Source organism: Lepisma saccharinum, chromosome 26 (assembly GCF_977018435.1).
Source record: "Lepisma saccharinum chromosome 26, izLepSacc3.1, whole genome shotgun sequence".
Classification (NCBI taxonomy): domain Eukaryota; kingdom Metazoa; phylum Arthropoda; class Insecta; order Zygentoma; family Lepismatidae; genus Lepisma; species Lepisma saccharinum.
The window spans coordinates 26,355,418-26,370,149 of NC_139254.1; the positions used below are offsets into that span (position 1 = coordinate 26,355,418).

The window sequence follows — 14,732 nt, forward strand, 5'->3', positions numbered from 1 at the left end:
CTTAAAATTGATATTCAGGAGATGGATATTGTCTCCCTTCCTTTAACAAAATAAAAAAAATATATAAAAACTCATACCAGAATTTGTGACGCATATTATCCCCTACAAAAATTTAATGGTCAGTCCCCCCTACTAGAATTTCCATTACAATGTAAGACTTAATTTCCCCCCATTAAGGAAAATGTAATGCTCCATCTCAAAATTTGAAACTGTATGTATGAAACCTGCATCCATAAACCCTCATGTGGGCATGCTTTCTTGTCTCCATGAATTCGTCTTTCTAACCAGAAGTAGCTGTAGTCTGCATTTAACAGGTACCAATGACTGTCAAATTTTTAAACATTCCAATGAATTTTCCATATACATGATTCTCTAATTTCCATTAAATTAATATACAGTGAGCACAAGATATATTACCTTTGTAATATTTCAAGAGAGACTACAAAAGTTTAAATAATTTAACCTCAATAGATAGTTTATAGGGTTAAGGCAATCTCACCTGGAAGATTTGGATCATCATGGATATTAAATATTGAAAAATTGTTTAGAGTCCATTCCTGTTGTGAATTATTAAAATTTGATGTAAGGTATTCAACACCAACATTTGGTTGTATGTATTCAATGTGATCATCTTGGTCTGTGAAGATATGAAAAAACAAGTAGTAATTGTTCAAGTAACATGCTTTATGTTTATATTATTGGATATAAACTATTTGCTTATTAGGAAGAAGAATCAAAGTGCAGATATATTTAACATATTTTTCTTAATTTATTTTACAATTGTTTATTATTGTACTAATATGTGAATAAAATGCATTAATGTTGTTACATAACAATATAATGTAAATCATCATTAATATATAATAAGGAATGTAATAACTTTGAGCTGCTAAAACATGCCAAGAAACACTTGTATTTCAGTTAATTCCATTATTTTAATTAATTAAGAAAGATTTGGTTTATTGACTAATTACTACATAGCTCAAGGTTAATGTTGATTACTACGAGTGTTATACTGAAAGTAATAAGCAACAATTTTTCATGAATCAGGTTGTTTTTTTCTAAACAAAAGCATGCCACATCAAAATCTACAGACATTTCTTTACTTTAAAACAAAGTCTCCATTCCTTCGAAGCATTTTCCCCACCTTTCTGGAAGCATGAAAATACCCTTATGGTATAACTTCGCTCCAGCTGCCGCAGACACTGATGCACTGCTTTCTGTATGTTGTCCACTGTCTAGTAGTGTTGGCCTTGTACCTGTTTCTTTATAAAATCGAACAGATGATAGTCGGAGGGTGCAATGTCGGGACTGTAGGTGGGGTGAGTCAGAAGTTCCCAAGTAATTTTCGCAAATTTTGTCCCTGGTGAACTGAGCAGAGATTGAAGGCGTGCATTATTCTGCTGAAGGATGATTTTCTTTCCAGGACGTTTATCCCGCAATGCAGGATGAAGCTTATGAAGTGTTTAGATATAATGGCGAGCATTTCTGATTACTCTGGGTTCAAGATATTTAATCAGAATGCACCCCTCTGCTTTCCATGTTCCATTCTTTGGAGGCAGTTCGTGGGTGAATGCTCTGAGGCTGATCTTGAATGCTCGTGTTTCCTTCTCTAAAATGTTTTAACCCTCGTCTAACACTGCTAGCAGCAATGCACATCTCTATATGCACGTGGATGTCTAGTCTGAATTTCAGCAGCAGTTAAAAATTCCATCTTTATCAAGGAATTCAATCACATCACATTGTCAAAACGAAACATCACTGTCAGCCATTTTTAAACAACTGACTGCACTCACGCGATCGAAGCTAATTACGTCCACTACCTTGATGTGTTCAGTAAAGTCTATATTTTGCGATGATTTACTTTGCATGCATTGATGGATTCTGATTTGTTAAAAATTGTTTCTCATTACTTTCAGTATGCCCCTTGTATATTTCAAAATGGCCATTTTTTAATGCTTTGTAATAATTTATATATACAAAACATACTACCATTATCAGTATTATAAAAATTTCAGGAATAGGATATAAACTGAGAAAGCAGTAAACTCGGGTCATAATTGTAAATTATACTTTATTTCTTTTTATGGGAAGTTGCTTATGTTTTTCATGTACAAGCTGCTTTCTTCAAAAAGATTTATAGTGGCATAAACATACACATGCAGACTGAGACATATACAGGTGTGCCACATGAAGATTTATCAAATTTATAAATATATTATTTACCTGTGTTGCTACTATCATGAGAGAATGTCAGAGGTAAGCCCAAGACATTTGTTCTTGAATGACATTCAATGGACGCTTCTTTGTTAATTATCACAGATTTTTCATATGCTGGAACATAAACTATATTAATCAATATGTTATTTCATTAAAGAAATATATTTATAAAATTTCTACAATTATTCTGTTTAAAGAGCCCCAACACATGAAAAAAACTATACAGTAATTGTATGAAATGATATATTTACCAGATATCTGTAATTGAAAAGAAGGGCTTTTAACAAAATAATTTTTACACATAAATTGTAACAAAGACTGTCAACATTCGTTCCAAACATAGGATCGTTATCTTTGAATTATTTAAGTTTGAAATATTGTGCGAAAATACATTGGCACCATATACAGGGTGAGCACAAAACAGTCCCTGGTTTTGAAAGGGTATAACTTTAATAACAAAAGTAGTATTCTGCAAAAATGTTCACACTAGTAGCATAAACTCATTAAGTTTTTGGTGGTGTTCACTGGAATTACACACCACTTGTTATGCAGGAAACATCGAGACGGTAATCCAGCTCCAACCACACCTTCTCAAGCGTATCTGGTGTGATGAAGTTGACAGCTGGACTGGTGCGTTCCTGAAGATCATTCAGGGTTGTGGGTAGTGGAGGAACATAGACCTGGTCCTTCATGAACCCCCAAAGTAAAAGTCACAAACTGTCATGTCCGGTGATCATGAGGGCCACTTGCATAGATTTTGATCTTTGGGTCCAGCTCGTCCTATCCATCAGTGTGGGAGGTTGTTGTTCAGAAAGCTGTGTACAGATTGATGCCAGTGTGGGGGCACTTCATCTTGTTGTTGTTGTTGTTGAGTTGGTGTTTTAAGTCCACTTTACACACAGTAAGGCTAATCGGGACTGGACCTACAGTTTAAAGTGGGATCCGAACCACTTGTGCCTCCACCGGGTATCGAACCCGGGACCCCTTGATTATAAGGCGACGACGCTACCACTGCGCCATCGGAGAGGCCCTGGCACTTCATCTTGTTGTACAATGTAGTCACCTCTCTCTGCAGCAAGTTGAGGAATTAACCAGTCACGTAGCATTGTTAAGTAGCTTTCACCTGTGATTGTTGGCTCCTCAAAGAATAATGGACTGTACAATCGACACTCTGACACTGCACAAAAAACATTCACCTTATGTGAGTCACGTTCCACATCAAGAGTGGCATGCGGATGCTCACTTCCCCAGATCCTAACATTATGCCTGTTCACTTTTCTACTCAAGTGGAAGGTCGCCTCATCACTAAAAATTATCTTTGTCAGAAAGGTGTCCTCGTCCTCCATTAAAGTGTGGATAGTCTCACAAAACTCACATCGCTTTACCTTGTCTTGTGGATATAACTTTTGAACCAATTTCAGCCGGTACGGATGAAACCGCAAAAGCTTCTGTAAAATTTGGTTTACGATTGTTTGTGGCACCTGCAACTGCCTGCTAGCTTGACGTGTTGATTTCCTCGGGCTGCATACAAAGGCTTCTGGCACATGATGGACGGTCAGACAGAATGTTATTTTCTTTGATCACAAATGCACTCTTTCTCCACAAATGCTTTATGCAACTTCAAAATGGATTTGTGTGTTGGTGGCTCAACATCAAAATTGCATTTAAATGCACACTGCACTCTCACAACACTGCATGTTTTGGCAATTTCTAACATGCACCAGCTTCTTTGCTGCAAGGTAAATGCCATTTTCGATGTCACTGCCCTCTAGCTGCTGAAGTCACAACTAGCGATTCAGAAAAGAAAGATATGAAAATATTTTGAGTTAACTGAGCTTTGGATATCAATTTTATCAATATATTCAAGTAACTATTAATTTTATGACATCTTGAAATCAGGGAGTGTTTTTGTGTTCACGCTGTATATATATGAAGGCTACAGGGGAAAAACAAAGTATTTTGTTGAATATTGGGATTTTGGTATTATGTGTAACTTTCTGCTTGGCTACTGGAAAAGAGAGTAAATAGTGTGGACTGATATCCTGATCCAGTACATGGTTAAATACATTGATGGCAACTGAGTACAATGACGATATCAACAAACTGGTATCATGCTATAAGTGCTTGAATGTGTATGGCGAATATGTGAAAAGTAGAATAAGGTATGTAGTATCTGTACCATAAATTACTTGTCGTTCGTGTTTTACACCAAAACGATCCTTTTTTTTTTCTGGATGATCCTCATAGTACCAATATTTTGTCAGTCGACTTCTGTTTTGACACATCCAAATTCACACAACACATTGTATTCACCAAAAGTGGATCAGCGTTATAGAGGTTCAAACAAAAACCTTATGATTACCAATCCTAAAATTTAACGTGCCATCAAGCTTCAGTTCTTTTACATTCATTTCTTAGTTATTTACCTTGGTTTGTTGTCTGAGGTGGAATAATAACGCAAATACAATCGATGTATCAATGTAAGCAATAACAATTCTTTATTTTTTAGAATAGAGATTGTAGCACAACAATATGAACAAGAATGAGCTTCATGATTTATAGTTCACAGCATCTGTCTATAACATCAATTTTTAATCATAGTGCCAGGAATGTTTACAGACATCAATCACATATTATCAGCATACGTACAAACATGAATAATCTTGTTATAGTTTGTACTATACTCCAGTTGGTGATAAGAACACTGCAATATTCTCTGGAAAGTACAAAAGAATCTAATTTTGCATGTTTTCCAGTCGTGAAACTTAATAATGTACAAGCAGATAAATTACAACATTTAGATACTCTTTATGGATAGGTTATCGCTGGGTGATTATGTCATAACAAGGGACAGCAATATGTTTTCTCTCTCTCTCTCTCTCTCTCTCATTTTATTGGCAAGTCATGTTTTGGAATCTTATGTAGATCAACCTTCTTTCTTTGGTGACAAGTGTATCTTGTATTTACAGTACATCTTTGTGCATCAAAAAGGAAGACAAGGCACGAAATTGGACTTGCTTGAACACAAAAATGCAGTATTAAGTCAAAATGAAAATAAAATTTAAACACAAGGGTTCCCTCATTCGGTGCCCATTTAATATCACTACAAAATCAGGTGTGTTGACAGGCAAATCGCAAATCAGGGGTAGTTTCACTGTCATGAAAATAGTTCACTGAATTTTCAAGTTCGTACATACCTTAAGAAATATATCATCGAGTCGAGTTGGCATCAAGCAACTGGAAATGTATACTATTTTAAGGAGATGCTTTAAATTCCTGATAGTCATATCCACAAGTAGCTTCCCATTTAACTGCTGAATTGGAGTAACTGCTTGTGTATGCTAGACTACAGGGGAAATTCCGTCCTTGGGTTCGACTGCCATGTTGATATGCAAAAGCAGCATGTGGTGAGCACAAAGCTCCACTGTTGGCATGTGGTGAGCACAAAGCTCCACTGTTGGCATGTGGTGAGCATAACGATTGGTGTCTTTCTGTCTGGGGAGAAGGGAGTGACTTGAGACTCATAGGCTCTCCTAGTGTATTCTGAACATTTGCAGAGCCACCTATAGTTTATCGAGTGGCATGATAAACAAAATGTTGGGTGAGGAAGGGAACTGAATCAGAAGGTTTTTAAATATAATTGTGACAGTTTACAAAGCAATGAAAAATTTAGAAAAATAAAATATTACAATATAAGGTCAGGCAAACCATCACATAATACCATCAGAGAGTAATATATTCCAGCAAGCCAATTCCTGGAAAAACATTTGCAGTTCCACAGAAATCAGCATCGAAAAAATGAATAGAGGAGAAAAATAATCAAAATCCACCATACAACAGAAAACGAAATCTGAACATACTTTAAGAAACAAATAAAATCAGTTAAGTAGGAAAGTTATTGAAGATTAGGCACACACAGGAGATGTACTACGTAGAAATGTTTCAGCAAAAAATGCAGGCTCGAGCAGGACTCGACTTCTCAGTGGTAGAGCAATGGCACGGTATGCCAGAGACCCAGGTTCAAGTCCTGGTCGAGCCTGCATTTTTCGCTGAAACATTTCTACAAACTAGGAAAGTGTTTGCAAGACTGCTTTTATTTCCATTGTTAAAGCATCTGTTTTTTTTAATAACTCCTTTGTTTCATAGATTTAATACTGTTGAGACTAGGAAACGGGTCACATTTTCTATTGTGCATCACCTTCTTCCACAGGCTATAACTCTAGAACTGTTCCTCGGAGGAACCTAATATTTGGAATACAAGCCTTTCAGACATGATTGAACCTTAATGGAAATTTCATCCAAATCAAAAAACCATGACCTGAAGGTTCTGGTCGATCTGACGTGGGGTCCTGATGAAATTTAAATGTTGTAAAAATATAGTTTTATTTAACTTTCGTGTTCATCTTCTACTTGATAAATGAAAATTAAGTTTATTCGACCTTGGGTGTATTGTCTAGTGTGTATGGAAGAAAATGAGGTATAAGTTTTAACTCTAGGATTCATAGTTTCTGAGATAACATTTTTTGGAATTTTGAATTTCCCGTTAAAAAGCAGGGCTTTTATATTAGAAAATATTTTGCTACGAAAGTATCATCAGTAAATGCACAATTCTTGCTACGAGAATGAAATACATATCAAGCAATACACAGGAACTGTTTTGAATCCTCACATCCTGGCATTGCCTACGTGGGGGCCTGACAAAATTGGAATTTTGTAATGAAAAAATAAGATTATTAACTTTCGTCTTTTTCTTCTTCTATTTGGTTAGTGCAAATTGGATTATTTCAACAATAGGCATGTAGCTGAGACTGTACTGAAAGAAACAAGCTATAATTTGTAACTCCATCATTTGTAGTTACGGAGATATAAATCTTCATTTAAAACCTTGGGCAATTTTAAACTTCCCACTGAAAACGCGCTGCGCGTTTAAGGGTATACCTTTACTGTGCACTAGTGTCTTGCAATAACAAGTTGAAATTTTGACACACATTAGAGAAAGGTCTAATTATGTAGTGTATGGAACTTGGCTTGGATATCTCTTGTCCCTTTTGTGCTACACCATTTCAAAAATCCACCATTTTCCGGTGATTTTTCAATTTCTTGCATATTCAACCACATATAATATGGATTGGGTGATATATATGGAGACGACAGAATGTGTGCATACTCAGCTCACATCAGGGTTGCTAGAAAAATTAATGCCACCTTCCAGGTTGGATTACAGTTGTAACAACAGGCACACAAAATATGCTTTTCTTTACAAGTAAGGCTTTTTAAGGCATATTTTGGGGTATTTTATTTGCTAACGTAAACAGGCTGAGGGTATTTTTATGCAATACAGCTGTTCCTTGGTGAGAGGTTTGTTTGGTGTGTAAATATCACTAGGCTGTGATCAATAGTTCCAAAGTTATTGAGTCATGAAGTTAGCTCTGAGACTCATTTCCCAGATTTGGGTCACATTTTCTGTTGTGCATCACCTTCTTCCACAGGCTATAACTCTAGAACTGTTTCTCGGAGGAATCTAATATTTGGAATACAAGCCTTTCAGACATAATTGAAACTTCATGCCAAATTTCATCCAAATCAAAGAAACATGACTTCGAAACTTTTCTGAAATTATTAGTTTTGACATGGAATGACCCAAACCTGAAAGAGGATTGAGAGTTTTTCTAATTATTGCAGGACAGGAGTGTATAAGTAATATGGATGAATACTACGAACTATTCATGCTAACGGAGCCTCCTTATTCTTTATTTGTATATATATACATGTTGGACGAGGAATGAATTATGAGTCTTACTATATATTCATACATGTAGTTATAATTAAAATAACAATGATAGCAACAGCATTTGTTGGATATGTACTACCGTGAGGTCAAATATCATTTTGGGGTGCAACAGTAATTACTAATTTACTTTCAGCCATCCCATATTTAGGAACTACATTAGTTCAAGTAAATTTTAAAAAAAAATGTTGAAGCATGGCATAATTACATATACCAGCAAATGCATTAGGGCAGTGAGTCATGTGCAAAGTGAAGTCTGCAGTGTAGGACATAGTGTTTCAAGAAAATTTAGGGACATGATATCCTAGTCCATGATTTCAATTTACTTGTTGTCAAAAACAAAAATATCTATTGACTTACGTGCATGTTCATATCATGCAGATTGTTTCTCAATATGGAACACAGGAAGAAATGACCCCTATAGAATAGAGACATTCGCAAATTTGTTGTCACCAGGAGCTCTTCGAGAACTATCATTAGCCGAACAACCTATAATGGCTCACGAGGGTACCATGGCATTGTTGACAAAATGTATTTTGGTACAGGACAGGAAGTGAAGCACATACACACCTGCCACATCTTTAAGTTTAATTCCACATTTTGCGTGGCTATGTACAATGAACTACAGTCTCTGAAGAGATTCTCTTCAGAAAATGCCCAGCTTTACTTGTCAAGGTTGCCCATCACAAACGGTGATTACTATTATAGGATTTTTACTTTCTAGTATATTCATTTTCTCAACACAGCTTGACGTTTCTCTCATGTGAAAGACAGGTGAATAAATATTGTTTTCTGTAAAATTGTGCATTTTGTGAGTTTACCATTAGTTTGAAGAACTGCATTTTAATGCCTCTCATAATAACTTGCATTTTTCTATAACGTGTTTATCAGGAAGAAGACAAAGATTGCTTTTCCATTAAATTGAGTAATTCGTTGCTTTGTCATTATTTTGTAACTTATCAGTGTACACTTTCATAAATGCAGGTAAGCAAATTACTAACTTTATTTGCGAGACTTACTTATTATGGTTCTATTAATTTAATATAATTCATCTATTGATATAGTAGAGACATTAATTCTTTACCAATAGAACTTGGCCTCTCCTCGTTTGAAAGATGGCTTACAATCAATAAAACCACTCTTGTAGAGTATCAGAGGTTTCCAAGTTACTCAGAAACAATTACTTTCAGTTTGAGGGAAATTATTTTATACAAACTGAGAGCCTGGCTATGGGCAATCCTATTTCAGTACCCATAGTCAATATTGTCATACACTTAGCTCAAAAAGACATTCTCAGCTCACCAGATATACAGACGACACCATCGTCACAGGGCCTCCCCGATGGTGCAGTGGTAGCATCGTCACCTTGTAATCAAAGGGTCCTGGGTTCGATACCTTGTGGAGGCACATAGTTGTTTGGATCCCACTTTAAACTGTAGGTCAAGTCCCGATTAGCCTTACAGTGTATAAAGTGGACTTAAAAACACCAACTCAAACTCAAAACAACACCATCGTCATGTACAAAAACTAAAAAGAAATAGACCTATTGATGCAGAAAGTATGTAAAATTCATCCCAGACTCATATTTACCATAGAATGGGAAGACCAAGACTGTATCAACTTTTTAGACATAACAATCAAAATAAGGGAAACCAAATTCACCAGCACAGTCTACATAAAACCAGGGGCAGGGGAGCTAGTATATTCACACTCTCTCCAATCAGGCACCCAAACAAATAGCCAATGTGTGGCTTTAACTTTTACTGGAGAGCTTTCTCTTACTGTACAAGTGAAGAATATCTAAGTGAAGAATTTACCAGAATCACAACAGGCATGGGGCTAAAGAATGATCACACAGTGCGTCCATCAACTCTCAAAATGGTGCAGTAAAGCAGAGATGCAGATCTGACATCCTAACCATCACCAATAATAAAATGAAATGGATTACCTTCCCTTACTGCATCCAACAACCTTGCCAAGACCCTGGGGCAGTTGGGCATCAAACTAGCTCACAAACCAGTGACTGAAATAGCCAGTGCACTAAACAAACACATATTTCCTTTCTCCCCTGGTCGATCTGGTAGTATATGACACACAGTGTGAGTGCAACTTGAACTACATTGGCAGATCCATAAGAACCAGCAATAAACATATACAACATCCCTTGACAGCAGGCATGTATCTAGAAAAATGTTTTGGAGAGGGGTGTGGGCAAACCAACTGTCTCAAAATATTAATAATAATAATATTTAAACAAAAATAATTATTACATTAAATTAATTAAAATAGTATTAATTAAAATATTCGAATTATAGTGATATAACAGCATGTATTCATTATCTAGCCTACATGTAGTTAACGTCAGGAAAATTTGTAAAAAAAAACTGCCCTGGCAAGGAGATTAATGTCAAATAGATAAGGAATTTAATATGTATTAAATATTAAAGAATGGTTGTTAGATGCAGTTGACGAAAAGTAAAGTTCCTGGAGATATTTTATGAATGTTAGGTTGTATGTAGTAATAAATCTTGCATATATCTAGTTTGCCACTGTCCTTCAAAGTAGTATGATTACAATATAATCCTTGCCTTCCAATAAGTTTGGCGGAATTAAATAACCCTCGATTAAAGAATACATATTTTGATTATGTAATTTTAGTTATTTTACTATTTCATTATTTTCATTATTTAATATTTGTAATTAGTAAGTCTTTTGGGGGGGGGTCCGGACCCCTGAACCCCCTAAATACATTCTTGCTTGACAGATGCCAAAAAGTTAAAAAGTGGACAGTGATTGTTTTTCGCCTGTACCCTTCATATGTATGTCGCCATTATTCTACGCATTAATATGATGTAATACAAGCATATGCAGGGCAAGTCAAAAAGAATGAAACAACTTTAATCAGTTATTATGATGTACTGTAACTATTCATGATAGAAAATCAAACAAGCATCAATGTAAAGAAAAACTCTGGAAGTTTTACTCACATGACTTGTATTATCAAGATTCAATATGAAAACCAAATGTCAAGAAGCAAACATCGAAATGACAATAAGTTCTTGCCATACACAAGACAGCATGTTATCATCTATGGTTTTGAATGCACCAACAATTTGTCATTCTAACTCTGGCAGATCTATCGGAAGGGTGGAACATACACAGCATCATTTACATATTCCCAAAGAAAACTTCACAAGGGATAAGGTAGATGACCTTAGTGGCCAATTACGAAATGCCAGATCATCTTCAATGGCATGGCCAATCCAGTAGTGGGGCAGTTTTCCATTCAGGAATGTAGCTCCTCTTAGTGATACTGAGATAGCACCCCATATTGTTGGTGTAAGTAGCAAGGTGTGGGTTTAGCCACTGCTGTAGCATGTCCAGATAATATGTACCAGTAACAGTGTTTTCCATTAGACAAATGGGCTGTAACATCAAATACGAGGGCAATTCGGAAAAAAACCTCCGTTTGGTTATCAATGACATACATTCGTAGATACAGAACTTGTATTATATACATTTGAAACTTACAACATGACATTACTTTTCAACATAATCACCATTCAAATTGAGGCACTTGTCATAACGTTTTACAAGGTTTGAAATTCCTTCTGCAAAAAAACCTGCCGCCTGGGAATGAAGCCACCTCCTAACAGCATCGTGAAGCACATTGTCATTGTCGAAGTGGTGCGATGCAAGCCACTGTTTCATGTGCCTAAAGAGGTGGTAGTCGCTCGGTGCCAAATCTGGGCTATAGGGAGGATGACCAAAAACATCCCAGTGGAACTGCTCCAAAAGTTCTTGAGTACGTCCAGCAGTGTGCGGGCAAGCATTATCGTGAACCAACACCACACCGGAAGTCAACATGCCCGACCCTTGTTCTGGATGGCTCGTCTGAGTTGTCGTAATGTTTCACAGTAGACTTCTGAAGTGATGGTCGATCCACGCTCCATGAACTTCACTAACAGTACACCTTTCACATCCAAGAAGACTGTTGCCATAACCTTTCTGGCAGACAATGTTCGCCGAGCCTTCTTTGGTGAGTGCGTATGTCCCCACTCCATTGATTGCTGTTTGGTTTCAGAGTTCACGTACGACACCCAGGTCTCATCGCCAGTCACAATTCTGTTAAGGAATTGTTCTCCTTCTTCGGCATAACGCGACAGAAAGTCCAAAGCAGAGCCCATTCTGTTTTTTTTTTGTGCTCCTCCGAAAGAAGTTTTGGAACCCAACGAGCACAGAACTTGTGGTACCCCAACTTTTCTGTCACCACCTCGTACAAAACAGTCCAAGAAAGTTGGGGAAAGCGCAGAGAAAGTTCCGATATCGTGAACCGACGGGTTTCACGGACAGTTTTGTCAATTTCCTCCATGAGTTTGTTGCTGACTACAGATGGGCGCCCACTTCTTGCCGCATCGTGCACGTCGGTTCGTCCATCTTTAAACATGCGACACCATTCACGTACGACACTGTCACTCATCACGTTTGGTCCGTAAACATCACACAGTTCGCGATGAATCGCAGCCGCCGAAAGATTTTTCGCACACAGAAATCGAATTACGGCACGCACTTCACATTTGGCGGGCTTTGCTATTGGATCGTTCATTTTCAATTGTTGTAACGGACGAGTGAACTGCAACACAACCTTCTCCTTCCACTGCTCACTGTCTACTGGACTACTGCACATACTGCCACAGGACTGACGTCGCTCTTCCCGGACATTTCTCGCGCATGCACAAACAGAGGTTTTTTTCTGAATTGCCCTCGTAAGTAAAAAAACTAAGTAATTTACATCCTATAGACACTAGACCATTTATAGTACATGATTCTCTAGAGAATGTTTTTGTTTTGAACCTGTAAAGTCAGTGGTTTAAGAGATATGTAATTTAAAAGTCATGTGTTTTCCTATTTTTGATGTGTTTAATTCTTGCAATATTGTTGAAAATGTAATATATTTTGCTTGTAGTGTTTCATTCACTTGCGTTTATTGCATGTTGATTTAAAATGTACGCAAAACATCTGTAGTTAATAGTTTGATATTGTAATATACTGTTTTATAACAAGATCAGTTGACAGACCAACCCAAAACCAGTCACTTCGCCTAAGAACATGTAGTCTATTGCTGAAGTTTTTGTAGTGATGACATATTCAGTTTCATCATTTGGTGTACATACAGACGTTTGCATGTATCTTGATGCAGCAAAAATGGGAGTACTTCTATAACTGATTGCAGATGTGAACTCCACTTTCTAATGTGCTCAGCTTTTGTGAAATTCCAAAGAATTTTGAACCTCCTATTGTATTGCAACCACAGAGCAGCTATCCTGCTATCTTTTAGAGTTAAAGCAAATGTAAGTAAATATTTTTCCAGATTTTCAGTACCTCAGAGATTGAAATTACATTAGCATCTACTTCTGACTTGAGTAGGCCAACAATTAGTGAACATGTCTCGGAAATATCTTCATCCTTCAATTAGTAGTGTGAACAGTAGTGTATGAACTATGAAATGCCCCCTTGTAGCTCTTGGTGTGGTTTTCTGGTGATCATAGGCTTAACAACATTACCTGCATAAATGATCTGAAGGATTTTTTGGAGACCTGAACCTTCCATTATGAAGAAAATACAACCCTGGAACTCATCATCACACAGAGACCACCCAGACTTAATATGACCTGCATCAGAGGACTATCTGAGTTCTCATTGGCTACGATAAAAATTGCTTTCAGAAACAATGGTTGATGAAATGTGATAATAGGTGTGTGATTATACCTATTTCATTGTTCACATATGTAGTGCAGTGTGCAGTAAATGCATGTCTGATTATTCGGTTCCATATCTATTATAGGCAGAACTAGATATGTGCACTGAGGAGTAGCGAGTCTAGCAGTGCAATCTATGATAGATTAACCAATCTCACATCTCCTATTATTTTTAAATCACAATATTTATTGTCTTGTTGAAGCCACTGTTTATATGTGACACACTTCTTTCACTTCTTTCTCATCTCCTCGATATGATCAACATGCATGATGGCTCCTACACTAGCAGCCTAGAGTTAGTGAGTAGGAATGTTTCAGAACGATGTTTTGGAAGTCTGTACTACTTCCTTCCTCAGGTAATAAAATAAAATAAAAAACTTTAGGTGCCAAACATTGTACCACATTGTTAAATCGTAAGTTGAGGATTCAGGTTGAGGATAGAAAAGGTAAAAAACTTATGGTGACAGCATAAAAACTCCGATGGAAGTCTTCACTGGTTAAAAATTCCCTATGTTAAAAACAAAAACCACAACTAAAACAAATAAAAATCATAGACCTATTACAGTCCCTTAGTGACTTCCGTCAGTGTTGGGTAGAACACATGGACATTTAACATAGGGAATTTTTAACCAGTGAAGACTTCCATCGGAGTTTTTATGCTGTCACAGTAAGGTTTTCACCTCTTCTATCCTCAACCTGAATCCTCAACTTACAATTTAACAATGCGGTACCATGTTTGGCACCTAAAGTTTTCTATTTTATTACCTGATGAAGGAAGTAGTACAGACTTCCAAAACATCATTCTGAAACATTCCTACTCACTCACATAATTTATTTAATCATTTTTATTTAAAAGAAGGAAGCACTATGCCCACACGGGAATGGCAGAAAATGAAAGGACTATGTCAACTAGCACCGCCTCGAGCACAAGCGGAAGAAGAAGGAACCACACCACCTGCAGCAAG

General features: G+C 36.8%; 1 protein-coding gene across 1 annotated transcript in view; it reads right to left on the reverse strand.

The window, feature by feature from the left end:
* Positions 1–14,732, reverse strand: part of LOC145979600 (uncharacterized) — a 279,253-nt gene that overhangs the window by 190,708 nt on the left and 73,813 nt on the right. Inside the window, exons 9-10 of the mRNA XM_083112566.1 lie at positions 2,227–2,334; positions 500–637 (exon numbers count right to left, since the gene is read on the reverse strand). Coding sequence (XP_082968692.1) covers positions 500–637; positions 2,227–2,334 — 246 coding nt within the window. The remainder of the gene's footprint in view (positions 1–499; positions 638–2,226; positions 2,335–14,732) is intronic.